General features: G+C 32.2%; 1 protein-coding gene across 1 annotated transcript; it reads left to right on the top strand.

Moving 5' to 3' along the window:
- Nucleotides 1–1,097: 1,097 nt before the first annotated feature.
- On the top strand, nucleotides 1,098–13,416 carry LOC146996190 (uncharacterized). Its single transcript, XM_085820258.1, has 2 exons — nucleotides 1,098–3,334; nucleotides 8,275–13,416. Exon 1 carries the CDS (start codon nucleotides 2,275–2,277, stop codon nucleotides 3,178–3,180), a length of 906 nt encoding a protein of 301 aa, XP_085676384.1. The 5' UTR covers nucleotides 1,098–2,274; the 3' UTR covers nucleotides 3,181–3,334; nucleotides 8,275–13,416.
- Nucleotides 13,417–16,987: the final 3,571 nt, after the last annotated feature.

Raw genomic sequence — 16,987 nt, forward strand, 5'->3', positions numbered from 1 at the left:
TTTCTCATTCTATTGCATTTCTATAGCGGTACATAAATTTTGTGGTTTACATATTGTAGATTGCATCAGTTTTGCAGCGCAATTTATTCCTCGGTATGTTACTTGTAGTGTTATTAGAAATTCCATTATTTTTGTATTTTTTCTGCAATTGGTAGTATCTGATTAGGAAATTTATGTTTTATTTCAAGATATATATGAAGTTGGTTATATCAAGTGTTAAATAAACGTTGTTATTCGGGCAATAGCGTTAGCTTTATCGAGATACATAAATGCAATTCTTATTTCTTAAATACTCAAGATATAAAGACACACTCGAATAGTAGATTCACTCACTTTACGTTTTTTAAGGGTTATATATATACATTAAGGGCGTGTTCAAAACAACCATTGACGAGTAGTCTTGGCGTAATTCGTATTCATATCAAGATTATCCATTTCTCAAGGCAATAATTTTTGTTATTTTTCCTAAACCGTTTACGAAAATATAATTTTCCGAATCCTGAACTCTTATGCATGGAAAGGCAGATTTTAAGATATTTGTTTTGCAATTTGATGCAAAATTCGTATTTTTAAAACACTGATGTATATGTTCTTTTTTTAAAATTCTGCCAGTATATAACATCAGGGTGCAGGTCGTAATTTCGAACACCTTCTTTCAGGTCCATAAGTGTCTAATTTTGTTCCTATTTTTTAATTTCTCTTGCGCTAAGCATAACTGGTGTCCGTTCTTTCTTGTGTTTTGTGTTGTTTGTAGCGGCCAGGAAAGTTGTTTCGGCCCTGTTTTGCCATTTCATTTTTCGTCATCGTCGTCTCTCTCATATATGAGCATAAATGCTTATGACTCAAGTGTTGCTACTATATGATGAAATATACAAACACGGTGTTTAAAATGCTACATATTCCCATCCGAAAATATCTTTTTTTTATCCTCTTGCGCTTCAAATAAGAAATATGTGTCCTTCATTGTAAAATCTCCTGGAACTTTAATTCTTCTTTTTTCGAGGTCAATGGAGAAATTATTTCAGCATAGGCAACTGTCAGTATTCAAACATTAAATTGTAAAAGCCATTAAAGTGTAGCCGAAACGCTCAGAAAGGTTTAATTCGCATAAGGATTTAGGAAATACATTTTGAAAGATTTAGCAAATTTTCCTTCAATAAATTTAATGGAACAGGCAAAAGAAATTACAGGGAACAATAAATATAGGAGAAAACAGATATTTCTTTTCCTAATTTGTTTTGCTTTGTTTGATTTCTTTCTTTATTCCTGTATAAATAATAAAACTTTAAGAATGCAACTGAAGATGAGAATAAATTTTTCAATTGAAAACAAATGATGGCAAAAATCCTAGTTCTTCTTGCTGGACGACAAAATAGACCAGCATTATGTTCCGAATTCGGAATAACGAGAGAAAATTTGAAACCTGTGCAGCCAGCGATGCAAAGAGATTGATCTGCGAGAAAGATGACTTAAATGAGGAAACTCGGAGATATTTTAATGATGTGTAAGGTTACCTCTACTGGATAATAATAAGAAATGGTAAAATACGTAAGTAAATTATACAAAAATTGAAGAAATTTAAAATATCTGGCATGCGTAAGAAATAGTAATTGATTCAAAAAATAAATGAATCCAAAGCTTTCAAACTTATACTCGTTTAAATACAGGTTTTGCTGATTCAGAAAGAACGTTACGTGTATATCTTCTAAAATGCTTTTTCCATCCTTTGTTTGTAGTTGTTTTATTTTTCATTTCAGTTTCATTTTTCCTCCTATTTTGCAATTTTCGCCATTGTTTCCCTCTGTTTTAAGCCACCTGTTTATTATTACTATTATTATTATTTCAACTTATGTCAAAATTAAGTAAGGAAAAGTAAGGCACTGAAACTTTGCAAATTATTACGCTCTACGTGAGATTCATGGAGGTCGCTTATTGCATACAAATCACGCCAAATGCTTTAACTTTTCTGCTTGGCTTTAGGTCAGAAGAACAAAAGCAACAAATTCGCCTTTTGTAGAAAAACATTCTGTCAGGCAATAAATCTACGGGGAGATTTTTCCCTATGAAACTGAGCCAAAAGTGTTATATAGTATCTAAATATGGAAGTGTTGTACATGTTAAACGTGATAGTCGTTGCATTACTTTCACTTTTTTACTACTGAAATAAAGATATATTGATTATTTTGTAGATTGGAAAACCCTCCTTGTGATCATGAAAAGGAGCAAAAACTGGAAAACGAGAAAGAACTGGGAAAGAAGCGAGAACCCGAAAAGATGCAAAAACTGGAAAAGAATCAAGAACTGGATAAAAAGGAAGAACATGAAAAGAAGGAGAAACTGGAAAAGAAGCAAGAACTGAAAAACAAGAAAAAACTGGAATTGACACAAAAACTAGAAAAGAAGCAAGAACTGAAAAAGAAGCAAAAGCTGGAAAAGATACAAAAACTAGAAAAGAAGCAAGAGCAGGAAAAGATACAAGAATTAGAAAAGAAGCAAGAACTGAAAAAGAAGCAAGAGCTGAAAAAGAAGCAAAAACTGGAAAAGAAGCAAGAACTGAAAATGAAACAAGAGCAGAAAAAGAAGCAAAAATTGGAAAAGAAGGAAGAACTGAAAAACAAACAAAAACTGGAAAAGCAACAGAAACTAGAAAAGAAGCAAGAACTGAAAGAGAAACAAACACTAGAATGGATTCAAAAACTAGAAAAGAAAGAAGAACTGAAAAAGAAGAAAAAACGGGAAGAGATACTAAAACTAGAAAAGAAAGAAGAACTGAAAATGGAGAAACAACTGAAAGAGATACAAAAACTAGTAAACAAAGAAGAACTGAAAAGTCAAAAGAAACTGGAAAAAATGCAAAAACTAAAAAACAAAGAAGAACTGAAAAAGAAGAAACTGGAAAAAATGCAAAAAACAACAAACAAAGAAGAACTGAAAAAGAATAAGAAACTGGAAAAAATGCAAAAACTGGAAAAGAAGCAAGAGCCGGAAAAGATGCCAGAACTGGAAAATATAGACGAGTCAGAAAAGACGCAATACCTGGAAAAAAAGCAAAAAACGGAAAAGAATCCTCATCTGAAAAACAAGCTGGAACCGGAAAAGAACTGTCAAACCCGAAAAGGAAACCGGATGAACTGCGAAAAGAGCCAGAACTCGATAACAACTGTAGAACGATTGATTTAATGACCAAACGAAGCAAGACCCGGAAAAGAAAAATAGAACAAATAAATCATACACCTGCTTCATTTTACCAAAATTTATTATCAATAACATTTTTATTATGAAGAACTTTATGGTATTCTTAGTATATGGACAGCATTTGATAATATTTTGCTCGGTAAGTGTAACTACTGATATATTATTAGCTAGTAATTAGTCATGCTAACTTTAAGATATCAGCATTATTTTAGCAGCAACTAAGTACACTCTTTCGTAGTTCAGATCTATGTTTTCAGTGCCTTTCATGGCTGCGAGGTCTTCCGGTTTTACCTGGAAAGTCACAGTTTATTGACTTTTTTAACACATAGTCACATGACAGTATTTTTCAACTATAAATTTATGTTATGCTACTGGCTTTAAATTGTGCAAATAAATATTGCACGTCATATCTTTCATAATTGAACTCATGAAATTAATTTATACAGATTTCATTTTAAAATTTGTTTGACCCTGAGCTGTCTTATCCAACTGCAGATATTTATAGGACTTTATATCAAGATTCAAAGAAACGCTCAAAAAGGAATGTTTATCAGCTTTTAATTATGTGTTAATCAGCTTGAGTTGCATTACTAAGATTGTAATTCTAAACAAATTAAAAGCTATTGTAGTATGTACATTAGCTTTTAATTTGCTTTCACCTTGTTTAAATGTAGTTTGACATACCACAGTTTCCGTTTCTACTCAGGATTTTTCTAGTGTAAAAATTCAAGATTACAAATTAAAATGAGCGAAAAAATAACTTTTAAAATGTGTGTATACATTAAATCAGAATCATAATATAATTAGAGAAAAAAACTGAATAATATATTATAAAGCGAATTTATATCAATTTCGATTTCTTTCAAAATAGAGATTCCTTCGCACCTCACAAATCTCACAGAAACTCTCGGTTTGTGATTCGTGAGCTTTAGTTTTTTATATTTGGAATTTGGCAGCAATATGATTCACTGTTACGATACAAATTCTTGCTCACAAATTGGTTATCTAACTAGAAAATGGTATAACTAAAATAAAATAAATATTATTAGATGGAAATGTTGGTTTGCTTTGCGTTTATCTGAATGGTATCGTATATATAAACCTGTTGGAGACGTTTTTTTCCCACACATCGAATAGAGACACATAGTCACATAATATAAATAATCTGACTACATTACTATAGTGTAAGATGAAGCTCTACCACATTTCTCTATTACTTTAGACTGCGAAAGATTTGCTAAAGCATTACAGGATCATACTCTGAAGGATCTCGCCGTTCTGTTTCATTTTCTTCCCCCTCGAAAACGCATTATCTTAATACAATAGATTACTTTTGAAGGAATGTATTATTTGAAAACCTTGTAACTGTAAGAATTATTCTCTGACGTTATTACACAAAAAGCGGTTGAGAGCCTAATCTTTTGCTATGCGCTTTAAGATGTATAAAAGCATTTTGAAATGTAAGGCCTACAAACTGAAACGTAACTTTATCTTATTTCTGTACTATTCATTAGAGTTATATACATTCCCATCAATAGATTCTGAATGGCTAAATATTCTGCTTACCCAAATCAGTTATTTTTTTTCTCTCTTCTTTTTCTTAATTTTAAATAATCCGGAAAGTAAAGCTATAGAAAATTTCACTTCTTCATTAGAAATCTGATTTGGAATTTTGTTTTCCGAGATAAAAATTTTAATTCCTTATCTCTTTTCTCAACACAAAGATCGAAAAACGTAACATCGACATTTTGAAAACATTTGTAAACTAATAGAAGGGAAAAAGCAGAATACAATGGTTCAGCAAGCATGTAAATATCTCTATCACTTAAGTTTCAGCTATGTTTGTTATAGTATATTCAGGCGTATAAGACGCACTTTTAAAACAAAATGTAAGATGGAAATTTATGCGTGCGCTCTGTACGCCAGCTATAAAAATTTTATGTTTGGAAATATGGAAAAAGTGAGCATACGAAAATTAGATTTCTGCGTGTAATTAAATTTTTTTTCTTTAAAAGAAATAACACAGTTTATGTACTTAAAAATTTTCGTTATAAAAATTCTGTTTCATTTTCACCTTCACATCTGATCCATACTTCCATAGATCCAAGTTCCTCATATTCGGCTTAAGTTATATCTTCAAGCACATCATCGGATTCTGTTTCATTTTCGCCGTCACTTTTTCTCTGATCAACAGATAAATAATCATCTTCCGTTTCAACTAGACCGTCAGATATACCACATATATTAAATGGGTTTAATTTTATTCCGTGCTTTTATTATTTACTGACACACTATTTATGGACTGGCATGACGTATTTGGTCTCCATTTGTAACTGTTTTTTTCACCTTCACGTTTGCTCGAGTATTCCACTGACGTTAAAAATATTCTATCGATGATATATTGACATATATGTCTAATATCTGAACTGATGGCAATAATCCGCCTGGATAAACTGTCATATCTGTATAACATTATTTCAACAACATATTTGTGTTATCCGTTAGATGGAGGCTGAACATGTCTCAAAGTATTGGATTTTCTTGATTATCTGAGACAAAAGGAATCTTTTGCCAAATATTTCTTATCCACAGTTTCACGACATTTTTCTCCGTCGATCATTTCTCTTGAATACGGATGAAAACACTTTCGGGAAACTGCACTTCTGCAAAATCTTTCTTTTAAAGATATCGATGGGATTTTAATTTCGTACGGTCGGCTAAGCAGGAGATCAGTACGGTGAGGTGAGATTTCTCGTTGGACTAATGTTTCTATGTTAACCGTTATTTTTCTTTCATATCATTGTTTATTTATCTCCTACCGTATAAAAACTACTGGAATGACATCCATATTTGCAACACGTGATAGTAATTAAATTTTTCCATATTTTTAAAAACTCATCAAAGTTTTATCTCTATATTTGCGAAGCCTTTGAAAAAATTTTGTCTTTTTTTCTCGGAGAACTGAATTATTCCGTGAAGTAAATCGAAAACACAAACTCAGTTTGCTTTAGAGTTTTCACTTCCATTTGCACTCCTTTTTTCTATTTTTAAGTCAAAGAAACGTACGCTGTTTCTTGTTACAATTAATTCATTCTAGCGATGATGGGGATTTTCTACAATGCAGTTTCCAACACTTTCGCCGACGGTAAGCTATTTCATTACTTCTTTATGCAATGCACAGTTATTCTTTGGCGCAATAATCATTGTAAAATTTCATGTTTCCTCCACTCGTGTACGAAGCACTCACGAAAACCAAACTGCATGATTTCCATTTTCTTTCGCAAACTGAATGACTTAACATTTGAAACTTGCATTGTGTTTGTTTCGTTCGGCAAAAGCCATAACTACTGCTGAAGAAAGCACTGGATGAACTACACTTCACTAAAATCAAATGTGATATCGTTAAGTCTTTGATGTTGACATCAGAACCACGGTTTCAAATGACTACAGAAAGAAGAACATGACTCCTAATTCCGCAAATTCACTTTGGTCGAAAGTGCACTCTTATCCAAATTATGTTCCTTGTTTCTCGAAGTCCTAGAATAACATTCTCTTCCACATCCAGAATGAATACAAATCACCTCCTACCTTGCAGAAATATTTTCCCCGATAATCATTTCTCCTGCGCACCACCTTATCGCTTGCCAAACTGCAATGTTTCCGCAATTGACATATTTGCTCGTGTTTCCTAAGGTATGAAATAATCAAGAAGAGCTGTTGCGGGATATGATGGTTTTGGTATTGCCAAACCACCATGTGTATTTTATTGCTTTCTTTATTTACTAAAGACCTGATGCATTGTAATTAAGCGATATAAGAACTTGATTTATATGCGATTACGTTTTCTTATACAAAATGTTCCAACAATGTACTTATGCGTTGTAATTTCATTTATTCAAAACTCAGTCTAGTTATATTTAAAAATTTTCAATAGCAAACGAATGTTTTAAGAAAACAGTTTAGACGTTTTGGGTCAAGATACTTTTCAAAAAAAGTCTAATCCAAGAGTTATTTATATGAGAAATTTTATGTAAAAACAAATGGCGCACATTTTTACGTTTGAAATTTACTGGCATATTCCATGCCAAATTTAGTAAGAGATTTCAGGTTTTTACCAGCTAAAGGAAGTCAAGGATTTCTAGAATAATTTGCAAGGTCAAGGAAGAGTTTTGTCTATTGTTAATTGATATTTTCATTTCCAAAAAAGAACGTTAAGCATTAAATTTTGAAAGAAGTTTTTTATTTTCTTTTGGCACGATGCGTAATGAGTTTACTTCAAAAAAGCTGAAAATAAAAGTACCAGTTATCTATATTTTACTATTTATATCATAATAAATAACTTACTAATTTAAAATTTAATTATAAAAAAGATTTTACTCCCACAAAAGCCGTTTTATCCATTTACGCCAGTTTGGGCACTTTTCTACTGCATATGCCTTTCATCAAATTGTACACGCTCTGTCCACAAAATATTCACTCGCTCTTTATTTGTGCAACCGTGGATATACTTCAATTAATAATCTGTTTTAAATGACGCAACTTTTTGTCTTTTCGAATAATAAACGGTTATTATTGCACAAAGTACGAAATCTGACTAATTATTTTTTCCTCCAATACCTAGACTTCTGTCTAGGTATTTGGTTATAAGAAATAAATCACAAAACAATTGACTGATGTCCATCGAAATCAGACGGAGATACTTATGTTCAAAATTATTTCATAACGAGTGCAAACTTTTTCCTCATAAAATCATGAGTGTCGGAGAAACATATGAAGAGCTAGGCTTCGTAATTTTTACAAAACAAATTATTTTAAATTTAAAAGTACCAAAGCGCAAACATTTACGTTTTTCAAAACACTTTTGTACTTGGAAGTCAATGCCCACCACAAACGACCAAGATCCGGTCTGAAATTTTGCAGACAGTGCACAGTCATCCGTTTCGAGTATCTTTCATTTTGGTTATTTGCGTATGCGATATAACCTTTTCAAATATTCTCATGCTTGTGACTCAGAATTGAATTATCATTTTAACTGATATTTTTATGTGATGTGTAACAATAATTTTGTTTATTTTTCAGGATGAAGATTCAGGCCCCCTTTGCGCATACCGACTGTAATTTGAATAGCCAGTTTACAATAACAAGCTTAATAGTAACCGACCGTCATAGGGATGCGCCCGAGGCTTAAAGGAACGCGAATCTCTATCAAATTTGCAACTTGTGCAAATGTAATTTTGACTTTAAAATTCTTTTATTTTCCCTTTCTCGTGTCAAAAATGTTTTTCTCTTCAATATTTAACTTTAATAACGTGAAACTTTAATTTAAATTTTCCTTTTCACTATTTTTACTTTAAAAAGGTTTTAAGTTCTTTCATTTTACAAAAGTAATACTGATTTTGAAAACTATAAATATTTCCTTTTGGTTTTTTATTTTAAAATTTGCTTTTAAATGCTCACTTTATTTATTTTACAGAAATATTATATACTCTTATAAGCAAAATATATTTCTTTTTTGTATTTCCACAAATGGCATTTTTTAAAAAATATTTTACTCCTTTTTATTAAGGGGTGTTGGAAACCCTATAGCGGCAATGTTAAATTGGCCATTTTTGGATTACCTTTTCTGAAAATCTACTGTTCTTACAGGCTTGAAGGTTTTTACATAATTAAAGTACATCTATCACCTCGCGCCCTTTCCACCACGAAGGCAGGACGTCTATGCACTCGCCATAGTAGGAAAATAATCTCTATCTTTATCCTCTAATTTATTACACATAACGGTACACAATATACAATAAAACAAATATCACTAGTATAGTATACATTTAATTATATACATAATATAAGGCGTGCAAAACATTCTTTAAGTAATTTCAACTATATACATAATATAAGGCGCGCAAAACATGTTTTAAGTAATCTCTTTCCACACGGCATGGCTGCCGGTCCAATCGCTAAAGTACCAAGTCTCGTATTCACGCCACCAGCCTGCCTCGATCGGTTTTTCCGAGGAATCTCGAATTCTTTTAATACGGTGTCTTTAATCATAATATTGTTATTTCAATCCATTTCATTGAGAGTCGCGATCAAACTTTTAACTTTTGTTTTTAAACTCTGCAAAATAATTTTCCCTTCTTCAGATATTTTATAGAGATTAAGAATCACTTTAGCATGATGTAAAAAGAACAGCCATTTATCAGCTTTCGATGGTGAGTCAAACATAACTCCTTTCATTATTTTCAAATGTTTCAATAATCGTTTCCCTTGCTCTAAGAATCTCTAAGAATCTCCTATATCTTGATAAAAATAAGAACCTTAATTTCTCATTTCCATATAAAATATACTTTCTCGGTGTCTACTGGCTTTAACGCCTGACATTCGAATCATGTTATTAACAGAGATAAAAACAATTATAATTTTCTAAGTTAATATGGTTAATATATAAATTAAGAAGGACTTACCTTTGATCCCGATAGTGAAAATATCGAACGAAGAGCACAACTTGACGCTGTTAACTTTAATCATGAGCACACTGCAGTGGCACGTAACTTGACATGATTACAACACGGTAATTCACATTACCCCTGATTTAACTTTTCACGATTTCACTAGGATGATCAACACTGATGATCCCATTTTACCACTCACTGGCTGTTAACTTTTTAGCACATCACGCTTTCACAAATCGGATGAATTTATTCGCACACATGGCCCTAAACGCGCCATTTTCTTTCGTCATAAAAATCTTCTCTCATCGTAGATCCATTCGTGAACTATCACCGAATTTCATTTTATAACTTTCAGTAACTTTTTACAACCATATTTATTTATTATTTTCACTATTTAGTGATTTCCTTTTTCACAATCTTATCCAATCGACTGCGCCGATTTGCACCTCGCGCCGTTTTAACTCCGAGGCGGGTTCGGTCATTTCTAATGCACTCGCCATAATAGGAAAATAATCTCGATCAGCTTTGAAATTTTATCCACTAATTTATTAAACAATACACAATAAAACAAATACCACTACTATACATTTAGCTTAAGTTATCCCTTTGCACACGGCATGACTGCCGGTCCAACCGCAAAAGTCACAAGTCTCGTATTCTTCCCACCAGCTTGCCTCCACTCTGTTTTCCGGCGTAACTACGTCCCTTCCTTTAACCGTCTTTAGCCCCTCGCAGATAAAATGTTCTGGAAACGTCTTTCGCTAAGGGAAGGAACATCACAATACCTAGCTGAATATCCTGAAACGAGCTTTTTTATCATTTTAAATTTTAGAGTATTTTACAGTATATTTTGTTACGCATAGTAAAATTTAGCACTGATTATAATCAAAAGCTCATTTCGGCAAATATTTGGAAGCGTAGTAAATAAGGTATAAAAATTTCAGATACCTGTGAGCAGTAGTTCTTGAGAACAGGTACTACATCGAGTATAAAAAAATCACGTTCGAAAAAGGCGATTTTATGTAAAAATTCTCAATTATCAAAGCATTCAATGACAAATTAAAGCTAGATTTTGTACAGTCCTAATTTTCATAGAGATTAAAGAATGGTGTTTTAAGAAAGCTAAAATTATAGAGAATTTGAAAATGCAAATATCAGAAATCCTCATTTTATGAAATGTTTTGGCTTTCAACACCTGTATTCTATTAAATTAATATGTTTCACAAACTATAATCAATCAACAAATGAACTGTATTCCTACACTTTTATTAAATTACACTTGTCAGCGATGCAAAATAATTGATACAAAATAAGCGAGCCATTCTACATGGCTGTCACAAACACAATTCTATCAATCAATTATCTTGTTGCCACACATAAAGTTCAAAACTAAAGGAAGAAAAGCAAAAGGAATTTACGCTGTTTGCAACAATAAAATGAAGCAAACGATACTCACATAAACAACACCCCTTCAACTATTCTATTCTTTAAAGTCCTTTCTCTTTTTTTTCTATTCTGGTAAAACTTTATATATAAATTTAATTCTTTGTCTTTTAATTTTTTATTTTATATCTCTGGTCGCATTTTTCATTAACGATTAACATTTTGCATTTTGCTTATTATTATTATATTAAAATTATGCAAAATGAACAAACAGTAAGTAATGAGATGCTCAATTAAAATCAAATACAGATTTAATGATAAAAGGGAAATTTTTAATGTCATTACAAACAAGATTTCAAGAGGCCGTTGCCTAAAAAAAAAGAAAACAATTCGTCGTTTTGAAATGAAACTTAAAAAAATATTTTCGTTGTCACAAAAACAAAACTTTTTGAAACATTACGTTATTCAAACTCTTATGTCACTTCCGAGTGTCACGTTATCTAAGATGGCATAGGTTTCGGCTACGTACCCAAGCCTCTGGCATCTCCTGAGGGCGTTTGGTTACTACACCTGTACCAAAGATAGTGAACTTCCGGTGATATCCTTCTGTCTGTACCTGAACGAAACTGGCTCTTTTTGACGGCACTCTAGCGAAACACTAAAAAATCATGATTTAAATAATTTAACTGGTATTTTAAGGACGAGGATTTAGATTAACTGCTAATGATTTTTTATTTAGGTGATCGTGAGTATATGGTTTAATGATGAAGAGTATGAATATTTGAGTAGGATGATAATAAAACTTGAGGTGATTGGGCTTTGTATCTAGGTGAAGATCTTTTATTTTGACGACGACTTCAATGATGATGATGAAGATGATACATAGGATGGTTTAAAATTTTGTGATTTGGGTGATGATGGTTTATCTTATTCTGACGATGATCATGGTGACGCGATATACATGATGGTTAAAATGACGATGTGTATTAAGTGATAATAAATATTTAGATGAATTTGATGGTGACATAGTTTTGACTGATGACGATTTTATACATGATGTGAGAGTGATTTATATAATAATTTAGAGGAGTTAGGCAATGAAGACGATGATTAAATGAGGATGAAGAAGATGATGATTTGGTTCATATTGCTTTCTATTTAGATGATCTGGAAGATCTCTCTCGACGATGATAATGGTGATGATGACATATACGACGGTTTAAACTGAAGGTATGATTTCGATGATGATGATTATTTAAATGATGGTTTTGAATTATCTGGTGATAATTTTATAATTTTTTTCTTGGTTATTCAGATAACAATTTTGATGGTGATTTAGACGGTTGAGGTGATGAAGACGATGATCAAATGAGAACCATATTGTTGATGGTGGTGATTTAGATGATACTGCTTTTTATTTAGTTGATTTGAGCTATGATGATTTATCTTAATTTGGCGATATTTTCAATGACGATGATGATGATAATATATATATGATGGTTTAACATGAAGATGTGTTTTGGGTAGTTATGCTTAGTTAGATGTCTTAGATGATGATTTAAATTTAGCAGATGAAGTTGATTGGATTTAGAAGGAAATTTATATAGATGATGATTTCAATGAGTTAGATATTTATTTAGATGAAGGTATATTCATTTGATAATGATTATTTAAACAATAAGAGGGTCGTCCGAAAAATTACTTTGCCGTAAACCATAAAAACAAAGTCTTATTACCTGGAAAGCTCTATTGCAAAAGATACAGCTATATTTCTGCTACTTCTCAGCATAAGAAACATGGAACTATACCAATTGTCATAGCGTCGGTTACCTATTTCCATTAGAGTGTCATAGAAGTCTGTCGCCTGGGAAGAAAGGAAGCCCGTCACAGTTGTCTGCAACATTTCACCTGTAGGAAAGTGTGCCCAGACAAGAACGTCTTCAGGTGCAATAACACGTGAAAGTACTTGACAGCAAGATCGGAGCCATGATGGTCAGACATCTCCCAGCGAAACGTCTACAACATACATTTTGTGGAATTCCCCGTATGCGTCCGATGTTGTCGGAGGACACCACAACACCAGCACTGAACATCCCAAGCCATTTGTTCTGAATGGCTCTTCAGATGTTCTCTAGTAAAGCGTAATAAAGATCAGCTTTCACCGGAGCACCACTCGCCAATACGTCAATGAGCAGAATGCCTTTACTATCCCAGAATACCGTGCACATCAATTTCCGTGCATAGACTGAGGATCGTCCGGCGCGTGGATCCCTGTGACGCCAATCAATCGTGAGTTGCTGGTTTCTGTGGTGAAGTGAGCTACCCACATCTCATCACCTGTAACGATTCTGTTAAATTGCGTTCAATAAACTGATTTATGTATCTGCTGGCTCTAGTTCTTTGTGTTTAAGTTTTGAGTATTCGAAATGGAACTCAAATGCAATCAATCATATATATAGATTACATATTAATTCATATATTTGAATTAAATACATATTTACTTACCGGCCCGAAACTTTCTTAACACGTTGATCGCGGCGCCGCTCTCTGGGGACCGACAGTGAACTTTCCGTGTGGCCGGCGTCGGTTCCTGGGGACCGGCACTGGAATTTTCGTTTGCCTGGCGTCGTTCCACGGGACCGACAGTATAAGTTAATAAACATAGTGTCAATAAAATGTGATCAAATTTAGCTTTAATGAAATGTATTGAAACATTCTAAACAATAATACGGCTTAGCTTTAAGGTTTAACTCGCTGCCGGCTGAATGGAAAGGACAGCAAATTCGGCGCCGAACTCAGCGTGTTAATTGGAAAGCCACCGCTCAGCCTTAAAACGCAGAGCAGTTTGATTTAAATAACCCTTGATAACACTATTCTATAACGTTCTTTGTACGTTAAAGTACATATAGCACAAGAGTGTGCAAGGAAACTAATAATTAACAAATTTATTTAATATTTTTCGTATAATGAGGATAATTTCAAACTGTAAACATAATTCTAAAAATCCATGACATTATCGAATTGAGACCTGTTTCGATGTCAGATATATCTCGTAATGAAATCTGAAATTTTTTGAAATTTAACAACTAATTTTTCGAGGTATTTGACAGTCCAATCTGTATAAGTTTCATTTATTTGTTTAAATGTTTGTAAAGTGTTATCACAGATTTTTATAAAAAAGTGTGTGAGAGATAAATGATAAAATTGATGGATAGAAATGAAGGGAATATTATGCATTTGTTCAGAAACATAAACGTAGTATTTGTGAGATTTCTCGCACAGCCAAGTTATAATTGTTTTGTTAAATTCTTTTTTTCATATTTAATTCTTTTAAATTCATTTCTCAAAGTTTGTCATAATTTATGTGACTCAACTAGGTACGGAAAATTGATTCGGAATGTAAAAGAAATATATGTATTCTGTAATATTATTTTTTGTAAAGTTTATTTTTTTTTAATTAACAAGGTCTGTAATCAATGTTTGCACTTATTTAATGCACGGAGTTCCAAGCAATTTCACTCATCATCCTACAAGCTGCAATAAACACAGAAACACAACTCTGAAAATGAAATATTCTAACAAGGATTGTAAAGCCAAAGGCATATAATTAGTCTCCTCTGTATGCTCAGATCATTCAATATGATTTCTCTCACAGCTTATACATTTTCAGATGAGTTACTCACGTTCGTTTTTAATGGTAATCAAAATATGTAAAACTGCAATTAAAAAGATTAAAATTTCGACAAATTGACTAAATGAAAAATATATTCGCTGGTCGCTTAAAATTGCTTCAACGGTACCTAGTTCCAAATTGCAAGACGGGTATTCCACACACGGATAATCGAGAATTAGTATAACATTCTACAGCAAAATAATGCAAATTCCTGGTTTTTTTCATATAATGCTTTCATGCTGTCAGATTTATTACGTCTAATGTTATAATATTATTGTAAAATTACTGCCGGTAGAAATCATTCCTTGAAAATGAAGGCCCCTTGCCACCTTCTTGATGCCTAATTTCAAATGGATAATTCAAACGTGGTCAAAGGAGAAATATTAAAATTTTCAAAAATTCGTGTTTACGGTTTTTTAATACCTAGATTTACCACTGCTAACTAATATTATGATATAATAATATATTAATAATTAGTCAAATGAAATTTATGTGGCTTCGTGTCAACCACTTGGTATTTTTAACGCTGTGTTTGAGCAAAAACAGAATATTGTTTATTTAAGCTATAATAAACATCCTACAGTAACATTTAGTTATTGTACATTGTTTTTTATCAGCACTTACGAGCTGAAGTTTCGTCTTATTAAACTATCCATATTGGTGTTTTTCATGCTCCTATATTGTTTTTGTATATAAATAATGGAAATTACAATTGGGATGATCAGTTCCATAAAACTCTCAGTATTCTGCAATCCTAACCACATGACCAATGGTGCCCCAAACATACAAGAAACAAACAGGTATTTACAAGTAGGAATGATTTTCGAAACGTTTGCTTGAACAAAACTCAAAACAAAATAAAACAAAAGGGTCGAATCAAAATGTTAATTTTTCATAAAAATGTGCAGGATAATGTTAGATGTAAAGCCATTTTTCGTTTCCCTGGCAGACGTACTAGGAAGTTTCATAAATGAAAGTTTTCTCTTTTGGTGGGATAGTGGCTGTGACCTATACATCGAGCATTCATTGGTGGACAGTACGTGTAAAATTAGAGATAGATAGAGATAAGTAATTAATAGAGTATTTGACATATATAAACTCATCATTCAGATCTTCGAAAGTGTTCAAATAGTAAAAACACGATACCGTATGCTTTCACCACTTCACTTGTGATGTATACTATGCCCATATGAGGTACTTCTCCCTGTTAGAGTTAACTAAATCTTAGCTATTGAAATATAGCATTTTCAAATTCTTTCCATTTGAATTTAACATGAATAATTTTACTCTGATCTCTCTCTTTCTTTTCTGTTTGTTTCTTACTTCTAGCCATCTATATCCAGTTCTATATCTTCTACTTGTGCCTCTGATATTTAATGTAACGGCATTTTGCTTTAGAGTAAATAGATTTAAAATAATTAAAAATTACATTCCTATTTTCAAAAAACTTTTATTAAGATTTCAAGGTAAACATTTTGATATTCGTCAAATGGAACTCAAACCTAAAATTTAATTTTTATTAAATCTTTATTCTATTTCCAGCACTATGCATAAAAATGCCCTTTCTTGTTAAAATAACGAAACTGATTTCAGATTTACTAGTAATGAATCAAATTGCAAATTGCTTAGATGACATTTTTCAGCTCTCAGAATACATTCCATTTAACTATGCAGTAAATCGAATGATTGTTTGCAGTTAACAATATGTAAAAAGCTGTTTGGGCCAGGTCGAGAAACAGGTGGTTTCCATCTGGAGGAAACGAATGTTTGACAATGTCTATATACTATATATAAACTAATAATTAGAAACTTCCGCGTAATGCCCTTATGAAATAATTTACTGTATATTAGAAAAGTACGAGAAACAGACGCATATTTTTTCGAATGAAAAAAATCGAAAAATTATGTGCTTACTAAAATAAAAAATCTCAGGCGAACAACACATAAGGCCTTGTAAGGCCTTATGTGTTGTTCCTTATAAGTTATGTGAATTTCCTTATAAGGCCTATTAAATTATACACACTTTTTGCTGCTGATCATTTAAATTTATTTCTTCGAATTGCTCTTTCAAACTTGAATACCCGATTCCTAAAAGAAAGTTGCTGATTTTGAAATTACGTATACTGCACAATTTTGGTCGTGCGTTTATGAATTTTTTCTAATTTTATTTCTTTATTAGCGGAAGTACCCGATGTCAATTAAGTTAGATTGAAAGCAATGTATCTAACAACAGAGAGAACGATACCGTTGTAATCCTTCTCTAACGATGTAAAAAATACGATTCATA

The sequence above is a fragment of the Stegodyphus dumicola genome, chromosome 7 (genome assembly GCF_044657685.1).
Source record: "Stegodyphus dumicola isolate Sdum_Otavi_A_Nest chromosome 7, ASM4465768v1".
Taxonomy (NCBI): Eukaryota; Metazoa; Arthropoda; class Arachnida; order Araneae; family Eresidae; genus Stegodyphus; species Stegodyphus dumicola.